At 40.2% G+C, this 21,588-nt stretch overlaps 1 protein-coding gene across 1 annotated transcript in view; it reads left to right on the forward strand.

The window, feature by feature from the left end:
- Nucleotides 1-21,588, forward strand: part of LOC126234498 (cilia- and flagella-associated protein 300-like) — a 218,671-nt gene that overhangs the window by 90,192 nt on the left and 106,891 nt on the right. Inside the window, exon 4 of the mRNA XM_049943193.1 lies at nucleotides 21,231-21,403. Coding sequence (XP_049799150.1) covers nucleotides 21,231-21,403 — 173 coding nt within the window. The remainder of the gene's footprint in view (nucleotides 1-21,230; nucleotides 21,404-21,588) is intronic.

The following is a 21,588-nucleotide window of genomic DNA, read 5'->3' on the forward strand; positions in this document are numbered from 1 at the left end:
GACAGTATGTGACTGGAGAAACAAAGCATGGGGGACATGTTTCTGTACAAGGTAGGGAGGTAATTTTGGCCTGTGAAGATCTCAATGAAACCCTTGGTGTATTTAGTGAGTGACTGTTCGTCACTACAGATGCTGTTGCCATGGCTGAATAGACTGTATGGAAGGGATTTCTTGATATGGAGTGGGTGGAAGCTATTGAAGAGGAGGTGCTGCTGATGTCTGGTAGGTTTGATACAGATGGGGGTACTGATATAGCCATCTTTGAGGTGGAGGTTAACATCGATGAAGGTGGACTGCTTGGTTGAGGAGGACCAAGTGAACTGAATGGGGGACAAGGTGTTGAGGTTCTGGAGGAATATGGATAGGATGTCCTAACCTCATCCTCAGTTCAGACCATGAAGACATCATCAGTGAGTCTGAAACAGGTGAGAGGTTTGGGATTCTGGGTGGTCTTGAAGGATTCCTCTAGATGGCCAGTGAGTAGGTTTCTATAGGATGGTGCCATGCAGGTGCCCATTGCTGTACCATGGATTTGTTTATAGATGATGCCTTCAGAGGTGATAGCGTGTGAAATGTGGGTGAGGATATAGTTGTTCAAGGTGAACAAGAAGGAGGTTATAGGTTTGGAGTCAGTTGGGTGTCGGAAAAGATAGTGTTCAATAGTGGCAAGTTGGGCATTATGGATGTTAGTATAAAGGGTGGTAGCATCAGTAGTGATGAGCAGGGCACCATGTGGTAAAGGAACACGAAACATGGAGAGTCAGTAGAGGAAATAGATGATGTCTTTCATACAGGAAGGTACATTATGGGTAATAGGCTGAAGGTGTTGGTCCCTGAGAGTAGAGATTCTCTCAGTGCGGCACAGTAACTGACCATAGTTGGGTGTCCTGGGTGGTTGGGTTTATGGATTAAAGCAAGCACGTTGAAGGTAGAGTGCGAGAAGTGGTAGGTGTGAGGAGAGCAATTGACTCAGGGGAGGGGTTCTGGGATGGACCTAAGGACTTGACGAAAGACTAGAGATCCTGCTGGATTTCTGGAATGGAATCACTGTGACAGGGTTTGGATATGGACGAATCTGACTGCTGGTGATCCAGGTGATCCCTACAGTTAAGAACCATGGTGGTGGAATCTTTGTTGGCAGATAGCATTATAAGGTTGAGATCAGAATTTAGGTAGTGGATTTCAGTTCTTTCTGTGTGTGTAAGATTAGTTTCCATGTTGAGGGATGTGAGAAATGATCAGAGGCAAAGTTTGAGGTTAAGAAATTCTGGAATGTTAACATGAGGTGATTTGGGGTCTGTAGGGGTGAATCACAGTTGGATGGCAGAATGAAGTGAGTCAGGCAGGGTTCAACAATGGCTTTGGGTTGAGTCTGAAGCCTTAGTCCCACAGAAGTATTAGTCATTTCTAATGGCCTTACCTTTTGTCCCACTCTCAAATCCAGTATTTCTGGACTCATTATGACCTTCTCTTCTTCTCACAGTCCCTACACTGGAAACACATTTTCACCTACCAATCCTACCAATCAGACCTGATATGGATCCTTGTAGTACACCTTGGGAAATTGTTTTCTAGTTTGAGGAGTAATTTCTTGAATTTGAAGTTACAGTTACTCTTTGTTTCCCATCTGTTAAGTAAGAACTGAACTATTGCAAAGCAATGCCCCAGAATCCATAATCTTTAATTTATGGAGAAATAGGAAGTGGTTCACTGAGGTGAACGCTTTCGTCAGAAAACATAATATTCCTGTGACCTTTATACCCTCATCTAATGTGGAGCTTATTTTTTGAGTAAAACTCATTGATGGCATTTACAGTGCTTTTTACCTGTTGAAGTCCAAACTGGTTTTTAAAAATTATGTCATTTGCAGTCAGAAGTTGTTGAATTTGTTTTGCTGCAATCTTTTCAACACTTTAGAGAAGACTGACAGAAGAGAGAGAGGGTGGGAATTCTCCATATCTTCTGTCAATTCCTTTTTGAATAATGGTTTTATGTCAGTATATTTCAATATGGTTTGAAAACATCCCTGCACAAAAGAATGGTTTATAATATCTGATAGTTCTTGTGAAATGTTATTGTACACACTCTTGGTTACAGAAATGAGCCTTTCATCAAACCCAGACAACATGTTTTTTAAAGACAGTATTTCATTTTCCAACTCTCTCTGGGTGATTTTTTCAGACTCTCTGAAAGATGTGTTGCAGTTGTTTTCCAAGCTTATGATATTTGCTGTAGGTTACCGTATCTACATCTGATCTTGCTCCATTTAAGAAAAATTCACTGAAGAAATTTGCCATATCAGCAGGGTTTATTATAATATAATTTTAAAATCTGAATTTCAAGTTCTCTTGATTTTTGACTTTGGCTCCGGATTCTGACTGAACACCTGACAAAAATGTTTTTGTTTTATTTCTGTGTCTGAGAATAAATGTATTATTTACCATTTTTTTAGGTGTGGCTACAACTTTTCTGAATACAGCTTTATAGCATTTAACATACATGACAAAATCAGGATTCACTGTACAAAAATGAACACACACCAATGCCCATACATGGTGCAGGTGGACACCAGAACTTTCCTACAAAATCAGCCTTTCAGTTTCAAAGGCAACAAATCAGTCTTTACTGGGCAATAATAAATTAAAGTGGTTTACGTTTCCCTCACTGAAAATCCTATGTTTGACCTTTAACATTTTTTGCCTATCCTCCTTTAATATCGATGGGAATTATTAAAGCTTTATAGTCATTGAACCTTGTACATACTGTTTTATGGACCACTTATGGTTCTCTTTGTCAGTCAAAATTTGACACAATGCTATTTGACTGATTGGTGTTATTCTTGTTGCAAGGTTTACCGTGACAGTAAGATTATATTATTTAATGACCCTGACTAGAGTGGCTCTCTGTTTATATTTACTGAGAAAAACTTTGTTGAAATCACCATAAAATTAAACATCACATCTAATTATTTAGGAACCATTAAATTTTTCCCTGAAATATCCCAAAATTTCCTGGCAGAGAACAATCCACAAGGACTGTTATCAAATTTAATCTCAAAGTATTTCTTACTAATTTGGAGGGTAATATTAGCTATTATTCTTGGTGAATATGGCTGTTGTTCTGTAGTGATCACTAGGTCTACAATAGTAGTCAACCTAAGAGACATTTTGATGGGAGACAGAAACACACATTACAGAAATATCATTTAACTAATGCATTATTAGTGTATTTAAATCTTATACTTTGTTGTATCGGGTCTTAACATTTTGGTGAATGATCTTCATTACAGAATTTGAGAGAATATCTAGAGTACCCCTTACTATCAGTTTAAGTGCTATTCTCTTAGAACTATTGTTTCTATTAGACAGAAGTACTTGTGGATAGCCAATTTTTGTTGCAAAGATGTTTGGTGCTTGTACATCAGTTATAGATGCTGTGCTGCTGGTTTTCCTGTTCTCAAACAATGTCCTGTCTCTATTTATCTTGTAGGCTCCCTCTTTCTACTAAATTTTGCAGTTTGTGTGTGTTTCTTCTGTATATTCAATTTGGCATTGTTTCCAGAACAAATCTGGTAGGTTTGTTTCTGGTTCTGTTTTTGCAGAATATTTCACTTGTGTTGCATACGTGTTTGTTGATGCTATGTTGCTGTTTTTTTTTCTGTCTGTTTATCTTGCAGGCGTCTTGTTTGTCATGCTTTCCACTAAATTCTGCAGTACGTGGGTGTTTCTTCTGAATCTGCAATTTGTCATTGTTTTCAGGCCAAATCTGCTACGGCTGATTCAAGTGCTGTTTTTGCGTAGTATTTCTTCCATAGCCTGGTTTTTACATTAGTGATAAGTTACCTCTTGCTACACTGATTCAAGTAGTAGTAGTAGTAGTAGCAGTAGTAGTAGCAACAGCAGTTGTAGTAGTAGCAGTTTTTGTTGTTTTATTCATCCGTAGTCCACCACTCGTGGTCTCACGGTAGCGTTATCGCTTCCCAAGCGCATGGTCCCGGGTTCGATTCTCAGTGGGGTCAGGGATTTTCACCTGCCCCAATATGACTGGGTGTTGTTGTGTCGCCTTCATCATCATCATTCATCCCCATTATGGTCAGAGGAAGGCAATGGCAAACCACTTCCATTAGGACCTTGCCTATTATGGCGGTGCAGGTCTCCAGCATTGTTCCCCTACGCTCTGTCAATAAACATGGAACTTAATTTCCATTCAGTTCATCCACAGATTGCTCTTACCAGGATATTGGACATGATAACAGTTTAAGCACAAAGAAAATAACACGATTCATATAACAGGCTTTTACATTCTTACAGTTCTAGCTTGCCAGGGATGGAAAAAGTAGTCAGCTGTGATCTTAAAGTAGGACCCATCCCATCATTTACCTGAAATAATTTAAACAATAGAAAACTGTTGTAATTAGTTATAAGTACAACCTGACCATTAGACCGAACACAGGTTTTTTCCATGAAACCATTAACAACTTGAACACAGTATTTAAGTTACATTCACACAAACCAATTACATACACAAAGAGCTGTAGCAGTACACATAGAGAACTGAGGCAGAGTGCAGCTCAACTAGCTGGATAGGTCAGGAGTCCACTACACACAGCAAGCGGCTACACGGGTAGCAGGGGTTGTGTGGCGTGGACTGGGCGGTTTTTTAGGTTAGATGGCCTCGGGCAAGTACAGAAAGGGCAACAGCCTCAAAGGATGCGAGGAAAGGTCAGGACATGCGGGGACCAAGCAGCAATCGGTATTGTAATTGTAAACTGTCGAAGCTGCATTGGTAAAGTACCGGAACTTCAAGCGCTGATAGAAAGCACCGAAGCTGAAATCGTTATAGGTACAGAGATAAATTCAGCTGAAATTTTTACAAAGGCACAGACGGTGTTTAGAAAGGATAGATTGCATGCAACCGGTGGTGGCGTGTTTGTCGCTGTTAGTAGTAGTTTATCCTGTAGTGTAGTAGAAGTGGATAGTTCCTGTGAAATATTATGGGTGGAGGTTACACTAAACAACCGAGCTAGGTTAATAATTGGCTCCTTTTACCGACCTCCCGACTCAGCAGCATTAGTTGCAGAACAACTGAGAGAAAATTTGGAATACATTGCACATAAATTTTCTCAGCATACTATAGTCTTAGGTGGAGATTTCAATTTACAAGATATAGACTGGGACACTCAGATGTTTAAGACGGGTGGTAGAGACAGAGCATCGAGTGACATTATACTGAGTGCACTATCCAAAAATTACCTCGAGCAATTAAACAGAGAACCGACTCGTGGAGATAACATCTTGGACCTACTGATAACAAACAGACCCGAACTTTTCGACTCTGTAAGTGCAGAACAGGGAATCAGTGATCATAAGGCCGTTCCAGCATCCCTGAATATGGAAGTTAATAGGAATATAAAAAAAGGGAGGAAGGTTTATCTGTTTAGCAAGAGTAATAGAAGGCAGATTTCAGACTACCTAACAGATCAAAACGAAAATTTCTGTTCCGACACTGACAATGTTGAGTGTTTATGGAAAAAGTTTAAGGCAATTGTAAAATGCATTTTAGACAGGTACATGTCGAGTAAAACTGTGAGGGACGGGAAAAACCCACCGTGGTTCAACAACAAAGTTAGGCAGCTACTGCGAAAGCAAAGAGAGCTTCACTCCAAGTTTAAACGCAGCGAAAACCTCTCAGACAAACAGAACCTAAACGATGTCAAAGTTAGCGTAAGGAGGACTATGCGTGAAGCGTTCAGTGAATTGAAAAGTAAAATTCTATGTACCGACTTAACAGAAAATCCTAGGAAGTTCTGGTCTTACGTTAAATCAGTAAGTGCCTCGAAACAACATATCCAAACACTCCGGGATGATGATGGCATTGAAACAGAGGATGACACGCGTAAAGCTGAAATACTAAACACCTTTTTCCAAAGCTGTTTCACAGAGTAAGACCACACTGCAGTTCCTTCTCTAAATCCTCGCACAAACGAAAAAATGGCTGACATCAAAATAAGTGTCCAAGGAATAGAAAAGCAACTGGAATCACTCAACAGAGGAAAGTCCACTGGACCTGACGGGATACCAATTCGTTTCTACACAGAGTATGCGAAAGAACTTGCCCCCCTTCTGACAGCCGTGTACCGCAAGTCTCTAGAGGAACGGAAGGTTCCAAATGATTGGAAAAGAGCACAGGTAGTCCCAGTCTTCAAGAAGGGTCGTCAAACAGTTGCGCAAAACTATAGACCTATATCTCTGACGTCGATCTGTTGTAGAATTTTAGAACATGTTTTTTGCTCGAGTATCATGTCGTTTTTGGAAACCCAGAATCTACTCTGTAGGAATCAATATGGATTCCGGAAACAGCAATCGTGTGAGACCCAACTCGCTTTATTTGTTCATGAGACCCAGAAAATATTAGATACAGGCTCCCAGGTAGATGCTATTTTCCTTGACTTCCAGAAGGCGTTCGATACAGTTCCGCACTGTCGCCTGATAGACAAAGTAAGAGCCTACGGAATATCAGACCAGCTGTGTGGCTGGATTGAAGACTTTTTAGCAAACAGAACACAGCATGTTGTTATCAATGGAGAGACGTCTACAGACGTTAAAGTAGCCTCTGGCGTGCCACAGGGGAGTGTTATGGGACCATTGCTTTTCACAATATATATAAATGACCTAGTAGATAGTGTCGGAAGTTCCATGCGGTTTTTCGTGGATGATGCTGTAGTATACAGAGAAGTTGCAGCATTAGAAAATTGTAGCGAAATGCAGGAAGATCTGCAGCGGATAGGCACTTGGTGCAGGGAGTGGCAACTGACCCTTAACATAGACAAATGTAATGTATTGCGAATACATAGAAAGAAGGATCCTTTATTGTATGATTATATGATAGCGGAACAAACACTGGTAGCAGTTACTTCTGTAAAATATCTGGGAGTATGCATGCGGTACGATTTGAAGTGGAATGATCATATAAAGTTAATTGTTGGTAAGGCGGGTGCCAGGTTGAGATTCATTGGGAGAGTCCTTAGAAAATGTAGTCCATCGACAAAGGAGGTGGCTTACAAAACACTCGTTCGACCTATACTTGAGTATTGCTCAACAGTGTGGGATCCGTACCAGATCGGGTTGACGGAGGAGATAGAGAAGATCCAAAGAAGAGTGGTGCGTTTCGTCACAGAGTTATTTGGTAACCGTGATAGCATTACGAAGATGTTTAGCAAACTCAAGTGGCAGACTCTGCAAGAGAGGTGCTCTGCATGGTGGTGTAGCTTGCTCACCAGGTTTCGAGAGGGTGCGTTTCTGGATGAGGTATCGAATATATTGCTTCCCCCTACTTATACCTCCCGAGGAGATCACAAATGTAAAATTAGAGAGATTCGAGCGCGCACGGAGGCTTTCAGACAGTCGTTCTTCCCGCGAACCATACGCGACTGGAACAGAAAAGGGAGGTAGTGACAGTGGCATGTGAAGTGCCCTCCGCCACACACCGTTGGGTGGCTTGCAGAGTATAAATGTAGATGTAGATGTAGCCATAAATTTACTGGGGCCCATGACAGGCTCTGAGAGTGAGCTCTCTGTCTCTCTCTCTCTCTCTCTCTCTCTCTCTCTCTCTCTCTCTCTCTCTCTCTCACACACACACACACACACACGCAAAAGTCTGAGGTGCCCTCTGCAGACAACATAGCACTGCCACATGCACAGCCTTTTGAAAGTATGTGCACATGTCACTAAATTCCTTGGATTGTTGAGATGTCCATACTGTCCCTCTCATCCACCGGGCTCTGGCTAAGGTGGCGTACTGCAATGGGAGCATATGGTCTGAAGTGTTCAGGTGCAGACACATTTTGCACCACCTTCCCATGTCAAACCATATGGCAACACTACCAACATTGGGATTGTTTTCATGTCAACCTCGGACATCAGCTCTGGTGATAGCACTTGCGGTACTGATGATACTGGTACAAGCAGTTGCTCAGGAACAGGTGACAGAATACTTGACAGTGGTGTCAGAAGGAGTAAAGGAACTGCTGGTTCGGCCTCCGAGGATGGATGCTCTTGCCTGTGCGGGAATGGAGTGGAGAACTGGCAGCCAGCAGCAGGTGATGTGATGACAGAAGTGGACAGGCTTGGAGGTGATGGTATGACAGGCAGGGGTGGGGGTGGGCAGGGGGTGGGGTGGGGGCAGCCATCCATGCGAAGGCAAAGCTGATCAAGGTGCCTCAAGCAGAGGCTGTCCTCCATGCGGACATCACAGAGTCGCCACCTCTGGCATCTGGCGGTGACAGCTGGAATCCTTTTATGGCATTGTCCAAAACTGTGCACACAGACAGCCACACCCAGCAAAAGAGGCACAGTGCAGCTGGACAGGTTGATACCTGAATGGAGGACACATAGGGTATAGCACTGTCCTCAGCTGGCATCCATGGAGTAGCTCTGCCAGGCTCCGCTTGCCAAATGGCATGAAACAGTGTGAGGAGAGACATCAATCTAAGACAATGTTGGATGAAGAGTTGGCAACATGCATTTTCATCTGAATGTTGAACATTTGTGCAAGGTGTCCACCTTACCATTAGATTGTGGATGGAATGGCAGGACGAGGATGTGACGGATACCACAGGAATTGCAAAATGCTGCAAACTCTTGCAATGAAAACTGTGGACCATTATTGGCGCTAACATCATGAGCAAACCTCTGAGTGAAAAAAATTTGGACAAGGCTGCTATGGTGGAAGTTATGGATGTGGGAACACAATTAATGACATATGGAAAATGAGAATATGGGTCAATGACACAGCCAATAAGTGTTAAGAAATGGGCCTGTGAAATCCACATGCATGTGGTCCCATGCTTGTGATGGCATCAGCCAAGGAGACAATGATACCCAGGGAAGTGCTTGGTGTGTCACACACAGTGACCAGGAGGCAACCCCATGGGTAATGTCACCATCCAAGCCAGGCCAAAACAAGAGTCAATGGGCCAATGCTTTTGTGCATCATACTCCTCAATGATCTGCATGTAATAAACAGAGAGCCTCCAAATGAAGCACTGATGGGGTCACTACCTGAGAGGCCATGTGATCCATGTCTAAAAGCAGAACACCATCCACAACAGACAATCAAAGTTGAAAGGGGGTCGGACATACAAGAAGATGGTGAATCCACCTAACCATGTTGTACAAATGTTATGACCTTCCACAAAATGTAATCTGAAACTACAGCCTTTGCAGTCCGTGTTCTAGTTACAGGGAAACATCAATCATCTGCTGTGTGGTGAAACATCAATCATCTTCTGTGTGGTGACATCAATGTGGAAGCAAAACAATTCCTTCTGATCAAATCCTGGGTCCAGACCATCTGGCAGGCAGGGAAAAACATCAGTATTTGTGTGTTGATTTGTAGGGCAGAAATGAATCTTATAACACAAAAGGAAAAGAGCCCACCATTGAATGTAACATGCTGCTTTATCTGGCAATAACACAGAATGACAGAACAGTGGTTTGTGATCAGTGACCAGGTGGAATTTGGTACCATAAAGAAAAACGTGGAATTTCTTCATAGCATATACAGTGGCCAAAGCTTCCTTTTTCTATCTGATAGTACGTAGTTTGAACTGGGGTCAGCATTTTTAAGGCATACGCAATAGGACAGCTGGAGCTATCAGAATATCTAGACATAAGCACTGCCCCCAACCCCTACTGTGAAGCATCAATCATAAGGATTAAGTGGAGGCCTAGTTGGTACATCAGTATGCAGTACACGGACTGAAACATGGTCTTAAGGGTGTAAAATGCAGTTTCACAAGCTGGTAACCAGTGGTTAACATATGTTGTGACTCTTTATCTAAAGGGAGTTGTAAACAGCATCTGACATCTGACAAGTCAATTTTTGAGAAATGTTGACCACCTCATAGCTTTTCAAAGAATTTGTCTGGATGCAGTATCAGGTACGTATCCACAATGGATTTTGCATTCACAGAAACACTGAAATTGCCACAGATATGTAACTGGCCTGGTGGTTTCTTTACTATAACTGAGTGGGTAGACCATTCACTTGATGCAGTAGGCTGAACAATGCCAGATTCCATAAGGTGATCTAATTTATCTTTGACTTGTTCCCTGAACTTGTTCCCCAGAAAAAATGAGGCAAGCAGAAGGCTTCATGACAATGTGTGCTTGAAAACTGTTGGCATACCCCAACCTATGAGAGAACAAAGAGGACAACTCAAAACACCAATGGATCTAACTATGTATACAGCTTGTTCAGACATTAAATTCATTTCATCTGAAATGGTAAAACCAAACAACTTAAAAGCATCTAATCCAAATAGATTCTCCACACATGCATTATCTACAACAAGAAATGTAGGTGGCCAGACTATGACTTGTAGGTCACTGGGGCAGAGAATTGGTTGAGAATAGGAATAAGTTTTTGAGCTCAACAAGGTTACCACAGCTCTTGTATCTGCTTGCATGTGGAAGACTTTACAAAGAACTTTAACATCAATGAAAAGCTTGTTTGGCACAACAGAAATAGCCAATGCAATGTTTACATCTGTATCCACATCAGGATTGTTGTGCTGGCTTTGTGCATTACAAACAAAGCAATGTGACATTTTTGTTGCAATTATGACAGGTAGCCCAGCTTTTTGGGTAGTCTGAGTGGTCATAAGTAATGAAACAATAAGGGCAGGATGGGAGTGTGGAATGCATACATTGTTGTTTATTGGCCTGCTTACTTTTTTTTGCAGGCTGTTGCTGGGAGTGAGGCCAGCCACCTTGACATTGGGATCACTTGTGGGCCACCACAGCCATGTCTTCTCCCTGTGAACTATCAGGAGCTTGGTGTGGAGGAGAGGGTTGAATTGCTGATACCTCACACCATGTTTCAGTTTGGTTACCTGCAGCTTGCAACACCTCAGATGACTGAGCAATAGCTAAAACCTTGGAGAGGGATGGATTTTCACACTAGATTGCACATTCTTGCATCTCACTATTCAGAGCTAAATGAATGATAGCATCTCTCACCATCTGATCAGCATACAGCTCTTTATGCATCTCGGACACAGAATGACAATGATGGCTTAACCCACGGAGTTCAGGCACCCATGCTCGATAGTATCAATGTGGTTGTTTCATACAGTGGTAAAACACAACCCAGGGTGTGCTTACAGTAGTACTTTTTTGAAAGAAGTTCACACATTTGGTCAAATGTTAAAGAAGACAGATCTTGCAAAGGAGTGAGTTGACATAGGAGTTGATACATTCTCCATCTCCATCTACATCTACATCCATACTCTGCAAACTACAATGATGCGCATGGCAGAGGGTACATCCCATTGTACCATTTATTAGGTTTTCTTCCTGTTCCATTCACACATGGAGCATGGGAGAATGATTGTTTGATGCATCTGTGCATGCAGTAATTATTCTAATCTTATCCTCATGATCTATGTGTGAGCAATACATGAGGGGTTGTAGCATATCCATACAGTAATCATTTAAAGCCAGTTCTTGAAACTTTGTTAATAGACTTTCTCGGGATTGTTTACATCTGTCTTCAAGAATCTGCCATTTCAGTTCCTTCAGTATCTCTGTGACACTCTCCCATGGTTAAACAAGCCAGTGACCATTCGTGCTGCTCTTCTCTGTATACATGCAATATCCCCTGTTAGTCCTATCTGGTATGGGTCCCATACACTTGAGCAATATTATAAGACGGGTCACACAAGTGATTTTTAACCAATCTCTTTTGTAAACTGATTACACTTCCCCAGTATTCTACTAATGTACTGAAGTCTATCACCTGCTTTAGCCATGACTGAACATAAATGATCATTCCATTTCATATCCCCACAAAGTGTTACATCTAGTATTTGTATGAGTTGCCCAATTCCAACAGTGACTCATTGACATTATAGCCATAGGATACTACATTTTTTCGTTTTGTAAAGTGCACAATTTTACATTTCTGAACATTTAGAGCAAGTTGCCAATCTCCACTCCAGGTTAAAATCTTATGAAGATCTGATTGAATATTTATGCAGCTCCTTTCAGATATTACTTGATTATAGATAACTGCATCATCTGCAAAAAGCCTGATTTTACTATTAATATTGTCTACAAGGTCGCTAATATCAACTAGAACAGTAAGTGTCCCAATACGATTCCCTGGGGCACACCTGATATTACTTCTACATCTGATGACGACTCTCCATCTAAGATGACATGCTGTGTCCTCCTGACCAAAAATGTGCTCAATCCAGTCAAAAATTTCACTTGATACCCCAGATGATCCTATTTTTGACAATAAATGTAGTAGGTGTGGTACTGAGTCATATGCTTTTCAGAAATTAAGAAACACTGCATCTATCTGAATACCTTGATCCAAAGCTTTCAGTAAGTTGTGAGAAAAGTACAAGTTGGGTTTCATATGATCAGTGTTTTCAAAATCTATGCTGGTTGGCATGGAGGAAGTCATTCTGTTCAAGATACCTCATTATGTTTGGGCTCAGAATATGTTCTAAGATTCTATAACAATTCAATGTCAAGGATGTTGGACAGTAATTTTGTGGATCACTTCTACTATCCTTCTTGTAGACGAGTGTGACCTGTGCCTTTTTCCAAGAACTGGGCATCTACGAGGGATCTACGATAGATTATAGTTAGAAGAGGGCCTGTTTCAGCTGCAAATTCAGTATAGCATCTGACAGGAATTCCATCAGGGCCTGGAACTTTGTTGTTTTAACAGTTTCAGCTGTTTCTCAACACCACTGACACTAATACTTATTTCATTCATCTTTTCAGATGTATGAAGATTAAATTGGAGCAATTCTCCTGGGTTTTCTTTGTAAAGGACTATATGAAAATGGAGTTAAGCTTTTGCTTTACCACCCTCAGTTTCAGTTCCTGTCTCATTCAATAGGGGCTAAACACTAACTTTGGTGCCACTAACAGCATTTATATATGACCAGTATTTCTTTGGATTTTGTGAAATATTATTTGACAATATTCTGCTATGGTAGTCATTGAAAGCATCACGCATTTTTCTCCTGATAGCCAAATGCATTTCATTCAGCATCTCTCCATCTATATCCCCATGCTTTGTTCCACACATATTGTGTAGTAATCTCTGTTTCTTAGAAGTTGCTTTACAGTGACTGTATACCAAGGTGGTTCCCTCCCATTATGAACTGTTCTAAGGGTACATATCTATCCAATGTGTGGTCCACTATTCTTTTAAACTTAAGCGAGAATTCCTCTACATGCTTGTGCCCTGTGCTGAAACTTACAAGCTACTCATTGACATATCTACTGGTTTTATCTGGTTTACTGGACATATATATCTTCATGCTTGTTTTAGTTGTCCTTTGTACTTTGGTAATCACTGTTGGCACAACCATGTCATTGTCACTGATACTTGGACATATCCATGAAAGGAACAAGGGACTACATAAAATAATACCAGGAATCCCAAAAGCTTGAAAAAGTTGTAGCAGACGTTTCTCATGTGTGTCACATTTCTCAGTGGACTCATAGTATGTAGAAAAGGGAGGCAGAGAAGCCACAAGGGCTGCAGAGTGTAAAACTGCAGGCAACAGAGGCTGAAGAGCATGCCAACTAGACAAAACAGAAGCTATTGATTGAAGTACCTGAGTTTGATTGTCTAGTGCCTGTGATTGGTGGTGCAATGCCTTGGCAAATGATTCTTGCTGTTCAACCAACTGACATAAAATGTGCCCTGTAACACCCTCAGCCACTGTGAGAAGAAATGGAGGACAAATCAGAGTAGAAATTTGCATGCAGAACATGACCACACTCATTGCCAAATGTGTTATCATTAGGCATAAGTACAACAAGACCAGTAGACTGAACACAACTTTATTCCATGGAAGCATTAACTACTTGAACACAGTACCTAAGTAACATTCAGAAGGAACCATTTATATACACAAACAGTTGTAGCAGTACTCACTCAGGTAGCCTTAAGTAGACTGGAGTCCATGGCAGGCTCTGACAGTGATATACACACACACACACACACACACACACACACACACACACAAGGCTCATATGGCCTATGCAGACAACACAGCGCTGTTGTGCATGCAGTCTTTTGAAAGTACGCACATGCATCGCTGCAGAAACCCAAATCATGATAGCCAGGTGAAGATTCAAGCCACCACCCTCCTGAATGCAAGGTCAGTCTGTTTAACACTGTGCTATCTCATTCAGTTTATTGCTAGAGTACAATCCTGGTTTGGAAAGAAGGCATTTACTAATATTCATTCATTTACTAATGTTCATTCATTTCTCACTCTCAGTCACTGCACACACAACACATGCTAAACACACATTATTTCAAAATGTGACATTACACACACTATCTGCTGATATCAGGGCTGTAGTGTTGATGTTAAGTTTCCATTTTATGTACCATGACTTTCCATTTGCTAGCCTGAAAAATAAGTCAGCATCCCTCCTTAATGATTGGCATGTTTAGCTCAGAAAGACCATAAGGTGTTAGCATCATACACTGCATGTGTTTGGGAGTATGGTTTCCCAGAAAATGAAAAAAAGAAGGCAAAAATATAGTGTGAAAATGTTACATGAAATGTTAAATGTTTTATTATCTTTGTTATTATTTGCATTACATTTATTATCAAACCACTACAGTGTGTTATCTAAAGAGATCATCAGTGTATAGAATGTATTGCTTAAGAGATACTTTCTTAATTTCTTTTTAAATAAATGTGTTTTAGCAAATTCTTCAATGTCCTTTTTTATTGTACACTTTTAGTTCTTGATAGAAAATGCTGTTTTGAGTTTTATGTTTATTCATTCTTGTTAAAAGTTAGTTCAGTCTAGATTTTGTTCCATGGTAATGGACAGAGCTGTTTGTGCAGTACCGTAATTATCAATTTTGTTTTTGATGTGCACAACTGAGTAGTAAATGTACTAGTAGTAAGTGGTACAGTGAAAATCCCCAGTGTTGTGATCATGTCTTTAAAATGAGCTTGACTATTGCTTGTGGTTATTATTGCTATAGCCCTTTTCCGTAGCATGAAACTTTTTTTCATGTTTTGTGCACTTGTTGTCGACAAAAGAATTCCATAGCTAAGTCCTGAGTATACATATGAATAGTATGTAACTGAAAGGCACTGGCTGTTACACCCTGATGACAAGACTCTAAGGGCATAACATGGTGATGACATTCTGTTTGGAGGTATTATGTGTTCACACCACTTTAACTGAGAATCAATATTCATTCTTAGAAATTTTGTGCTTGTTACACATTCTACAGAAGTGTTAGCTACATTTTATTTAACAATATCATTTTCCTTTTTCAAACTGATATTTGTGATATTTGTTTTCCTTATCAATGTCACTTCATTACTTATTGGCCAGTTGTAAACTTCCTTGAGGGTTTCATTTGCCTTCTCTGTAAAGAGGTCTCTCATTTTCTCAGTGATTATAATAATGCTGTCATCAGCAAAGAAAATTTATTCCTCATGACTAACAATATTGAAAAGTCATTGATGTATGTCTGAAACAATGTTGCTCCTAATATACTACTCTGAGGAACTCCTGTATCAATGTAATTTGGTTCTGATAGGTGGTTCACTAAAAGTGTGACCTTATTTGCGGTATATGTACCTCTACCCTTTGTACCCTACCTGCTAGATATGATTGGAACCAGTCATTAGCTAAGCCTCTTATTCCTAGTGATTCCAGCTGATTTAGTAGAATATTATGGCCAATAATGCCAAAAGCCTAAGAATATCTAAAATATACCTGTGACACACTCATTTTTGTCAATAACAGCAAATACAATTTTTGAGAATTTTCCTTTCACTGATTCTTGACTTTTACCAGTTTGGGAACCAAACTGTGATTCACTTGGAAGGTAATAGATAATCTGTCTTTCATAATTGATTTAATAATTTTTGAGAATGATGACAGCAGGGAAATAGGTCAGTGTTTTTCTGTGTCTTATGCATTACCTTCCTGTTGCAGAGGCAAAACTCTTACCTGTTTTATATAGTCTGGAAACTTTCCTGGTGTAAATGACTCATTTAACATGTTTATTAAGAAACCTTGCATAATCTGTATGCATTGTTTCAGCACACACATTGGTGCTTCATCTAAGTCTACTGATTTTGTTAGTTTGGTGCAGTTTTACTGATTTCATACTCTGTGGGAGGTAGTAACATCATTGTACTTAATGCATAATTATTTTGTAGAGGTTAAATTTCCTTTTGAGAATTTTTATTGTAATTTATCTGCAATAATCAAAAAATGCCCATTCACATAGTTTTCTAGGTGTGGTTGATGAGTTATTACTGTGACCCCTTTCTTGCCAAAATTTTGTTATGCTTTTGTGCTGACTGCTGCATACCACGTCCACTGAAACAACTCCTCTCATTGCTATTAATGTATAATGACTAGACATTCACATTATTTGTACAAAAGTATTATAGTTTATTATTAGTTTGGATAATTTCTCTGTTAACATATGACCAAACAGTCAGGCCATATTTGAGTGGCAAACTTGCTGGAATAATACTGGTGAAATTTAAATTTCAATATGAAGCTGTTTATGTTTTTTACACATCCAATCAGTATCAGAAGTAATTTTCTGTGAGATTGAAGCACTCATTGTTTATCCTTACAGCCACATTATCAAAATTAGCCCCAGTCACCAAATAATTTTATATTTTGTAAATACTTTTGGATTAAAGAAGATCACCCACCAAAAAGCAGAATCATTGAGTTCTCAATAGGCACACACAAAAGAAAGAAAACTTGCTAGCTTTCAGAGTTATCCTTTGACAAGCTACAGTAATTCCACTCTCTCTCTCTCTCTCTCTCTCTCTCTCTGTCTCTCTCTCTCACACAGCCTCCCCCTCTCTCCTCTCTTCCTCTCTTCACATGCCCCTGCATGGTGCCACCTGAACTAACAGTTCCAATGATACTTTTTGGCAGGTGGACTGATTGTGGTGGAGTAGTGTCAGGTGGGATGCTTAGAGGAAGAGGAAGGCAAGAAGGAGGGAGAAAGAAGGGTGAATGGGTAGGTAGCAGCAGCCCAGAGGGAGGCGGCCAGTTTGCGTAATTCTGTCTGCAATTTCTACCCAGTTTCTACCCATCTCCTTGCTGTTTGCTGTTGATGTTGCCTCCCTACACATTGACACCTTCTGTCTTATGGCCTTTGCTCTATAAAATGTTAGCCACATATACATTGTTCTGATTACAAACTCACCACATCCCTCTTATATTGGTGACAAGTTTTAATTCTACCCTAAACTATTTCTCATTCGGTTCAAAGACATACAAACAAATCTGTGGTACAACATTACACTCTGATACGCATAATGGTATCCTTCATAGCCATCCAAGTTCCTAAGCACCTCATATAATCAGTTTTGTTGATGATGTTCAGATCTGGACCCAAGACCAAGAGCTCTGCTCTCATTCCTCCGCAGGATTCTCCTGTCAGTATCACCTGGTCTTCTTGAACTCAATATGCCACTTTCTTGGACATTAGGCTCTAACTCTCTGATAAATCCATAAAACCTTCTTCTATATGAAACTCATCAGTCACAAACATTGTTAGCATCCACCCCTTCCGCACCAAAAAGTATCTTCTGTACAAAGGCACCATCCATTTGTAGTGTATATACAGAAATGACAGATCCTATGCCCAGTATGCAGAAAGTCTAATGAATATCTTCACAGTCAGGTGCTGCCACCTAATCTTCATCCACAAGCAGATCTCCAGTACCACACCCTCCCACATTCCTAAGGCCAGTATTACACTTATGTATTTCTTTGTCAAAGTTGATATGTCAAATATTTTTGTCAAATAAATATGACAGCATAATATGAAACTTTGTCAAATCTTGTCTTTTGTCAAAGAAATATGATCAGATTTAGGGATTTGCCATAGTTTTGACCATAAAAGTCATTTGTCTTCTGTTCCCTGCAATGTGAAAGGTAACTGCTTGGAGCACTGGCAACGCTATGGCTATTTGATGTCTGAAGTGTGTTTGTAAATGTGTTTAGGTGGTGTGTTCCTTCAACTCTTTTTATAACCTTGCTTTCACCCAGGTTGGGGTGAGTAGGGGGCACAAGGCATGTTATTAATCGTGTGCTGATGGGCAGGTGGGATATACTACAAGTGACTTCAAATCCACAATCACAGCTATAGCCATCCACCTCTACACCTGGAAATATACAGGCAGCTTTTTAGTTAGCCAAAATAGAGAAGAAAGAATTATTCTACTTTGCCTATTTTTGAACTCTGGATGCCACAAGTTAAAAAGTGCTTCATCTGTTTCATGCTTTTTTTTTTAATTTTTTAGTTGTTGGAACACTAATTCTATTAATTATATTATTCAAAAGTAAAAATAGTTCTTAATGCCCATATAGTGTACTAAACATTTATTTGCAGATATTCCTCCTTCAGTGCTTTCTAAATCATTTTGAATGTTTCTTGAATTATTTTGCTTAATGTGCACTGTGATATTGAGTGCTGTATTGTTAGCCAGAGGAGCATCTCCAGTGGCAAGAAATTGCAGTGTTATGGTGAGCCTATCTTCTGCATATATAGCATTTCTGAATGGAGTATTCTGTTTTGTAATATGAGGAGCCACTTTACTGAGCAAATACTAAAATGTCCTTTCATCCATTCGTAAGTAATTTATGTAAGACTTGACATCCTCCACTTGCAGCGCTCACAAAAAAATTTGCTGAATGCATTTATTATCTCAACGTAAAACCTACGGCTTCACCCAAGTGTGTTTCCTGTCCACTCAGCCTGCAAAATGTTTGGTTTGCCCTTATCTGTCTCCTACTTCAATCCCCTTGCCATGTGCATCATATCTGTTGGAGTGCTGCAAGACCTGTTCCATGCACTCACCTAGCATATTGTATTCCAATCCTGTCACAGGCTTATTATAGCCTAACAGTGGCAACACCACATGTGAAGGAAACTACATCATGCACCGCTTCTCTCCAACCTTAGCATAATTTTTGATGTTGGGAACACCACCATCAACTGTCTATCTGGATGAAAGGTTGTTTCAAGACATCTGCCATCTGGAAACTATCTCTCAAATCCAGCTTCTGATTTCATAAGTGAATGCTTTCTGTCAATACATCCTTTAGTTCTAGAGACCCCATGACCTTGACCTCCATTATTTCCTATTCTTCACCCAATTCTGACCTTGTTGTAACTTCCCTGTCATCATCAGCTTATGTTTTTCAGCAATCTCCATCTATTCTATCCCGTTTCTCCACTCCTAATCCTTGTATCCTCTTTCATCAGTCCAAAATGCTGCTACCTCTGCCTGCACTAGAGCTATCTCTCTCTAATGCTGTATTCCTACCAAGTCCATCCCTTCCTTAGCTCTTGCTCTTCCCTTCCTTTCACCCTTTCACCACTCCCTTACCCACCCTCTTTCTAGTTTAGTTCACCTGCTTCGACCCTCACTGCAGTCATGCCAAAGTGCCAGAACAATGTTGTCATGTATGTGTGTGTGTGTGTGTGTGTGTGTGTGTGTGTGTGTGTGTGTTGTGTGGGCACACGCGCGCAAACACACATGCACGCACACTCATATATGAGTGCACACTTGCATACATGCTCCGAAGGAGAATGAAAGCTTTTAAGTTGAACTACAACATTCCAGTTTTTGTGTCTATCTATGGATCAACACCTCCACTTTACCCTTAGTGTTTATATTGATTCCACTCTTTATGGTCATAACATTGCTCAAGAGAGCTTGGTATGAAGTGGCTAAGCTTTTAACTGAAAAATGTTTTTTATTGTATAGAATTTGTGTGTGATGTATACATTAATGAGCCAAAATATTATGACCCTGAACTTTATACTGTGTTGCTCAATCTCTGAAATTCAATGCAGCAGCTATTCTGCAAGGCCTGAATTTGACAAGTCATTGGTAGGTTTCCAGAAATATGTGGCACCAGATGTACACGCACAGGTATCACACTGCTCCAGACTCCAGTGATTTGTGGGTGAGAAGCTGGCACCCAGTAGTGTACTAACGTGTTCCATCATTTTCTAATCAGGCGAATTTGATACCAAGATATCATTGTGAATTCACTATCAAGCTCCTGAAACTGCTGTAGTATGATTCTGGTCTTGTGATATGGACAGTTTTCCTGTTGGAAGATGTCATTGCCATCACGGAAGAGATAAATATGAAAGGATATGAGTGGTATGTTGTAAAGTTCTCATAGTCCTCATCTATCATGGTCCTTGCAGTTAGTAGATACTACCACGGTCCTGACTGAAACTGTTCTACATGTCTGCATCCATGCATTTTTTGAGCACCTGTTTATCTTTAGGACTGCATATCAAAACAAGACCATTGAACTGATGTAATAACAAATGCAATACATCTAACAACACGACATTTTTTCTATTGATCCCGGGTCCAGACTTGGTGATAACTGTATTTTACTGAAATTGTAATTGGTGATATCATTGGGTCAGCATGGAACTATGTGGGGCTGTCTGTTGTGGATGCTCATGTTCAAAATTGTATGCTGAATGGTGTACTCTGTGTACACTTGTGCCTACACCAGCATTTTATTCTGTCATCAGATCTGCCACCACTCACTGCCCATCTTGCTTATCCATGTTCTGTGATAAGGCATGGGTGTTCAACACCTCATTGCCTCCTTGTGGTTTCACAGTCCTCCAAGCACTTTCTGTAGATGCTCACAACAGAGGGATGCAAGCAGCTGCTCAGTTTCACCATTTCTGAGATGCTAGTTTCCAGGCACTGGGTCATGCCAATTAGTCCTTTGTCAAAACTTGTTCAGGACAGGGCGTTTCCCAATTTGCAGCCCATTCCGTAGCTAGAATGATTTCTTGTTCATCTCTGCTCCACTTATATGCTTTCTTTATCATGTTAAGTACCTGCATCATCACTAGCTGGCTTTCAGTCTTGTGGTAGGCAGTGGCCATAATGTTTTGACTCAAAATTGTAAGTTATAATTTACTTGCAAAAGCTGAGCAAAGGGCCAGAATTCTCATGTTTCTAATGTAGAGATTCTTAAAATTCTAGAGTAGAGGGAAAAAGAGAAGCACATAATATTATTCCAGAAAAATTAATTTTATTGCCTGTAGTCTACCAATTTTACCTGTAGTTTATGTATTTAAAGATAATGGTATATGGTGAGACCTGCTGATTTAGAATCATTCAATTTCAGGTACTTCTGGATAGTGAAAGTGAAAATTATGATATCTTTTCTGAACAGGAGCGGGGACAGTTTATTTTCCAGATCTTTAAGCATCTCTGTCTTGGAGGAAAATGGTGCCAATATGAAGATAACATAAATCCCTACTTGGAAACAACAAAGTTAATATACAAAGATCTGCTAAGGTATGTTACCATCTGAAAAGCTATATTCTCTTTGTACTGCAGCAGCAGCAAGTAGGTTGCTTTTGGATCAAGGATTAATTTATTTAAAACAGTAAATATATAACTGAACCACTGATGAAAGAGGATTATGGCTTCAAAATTGGAAATGCAGATTTTGTCAGTTTTGGTTTATTGAGGCATAGATG

Source organism: Schistocerca nitens, chromosome 2 (genome assembly GCF_023898315.1).
Source record: "Schistocerca nitens isolate TAMUIC-IGC-003100 chromosome 2, iqSchNite1.1, whole genome shotgun sequence".
Classification (NCBI taxonomy): domain Eukaryota; kingdom Metazoa; phylum Arthropoda; class Insecta; order Orthoptera; family Acrididae; genus Schistocerca; species Schistocerca nitens.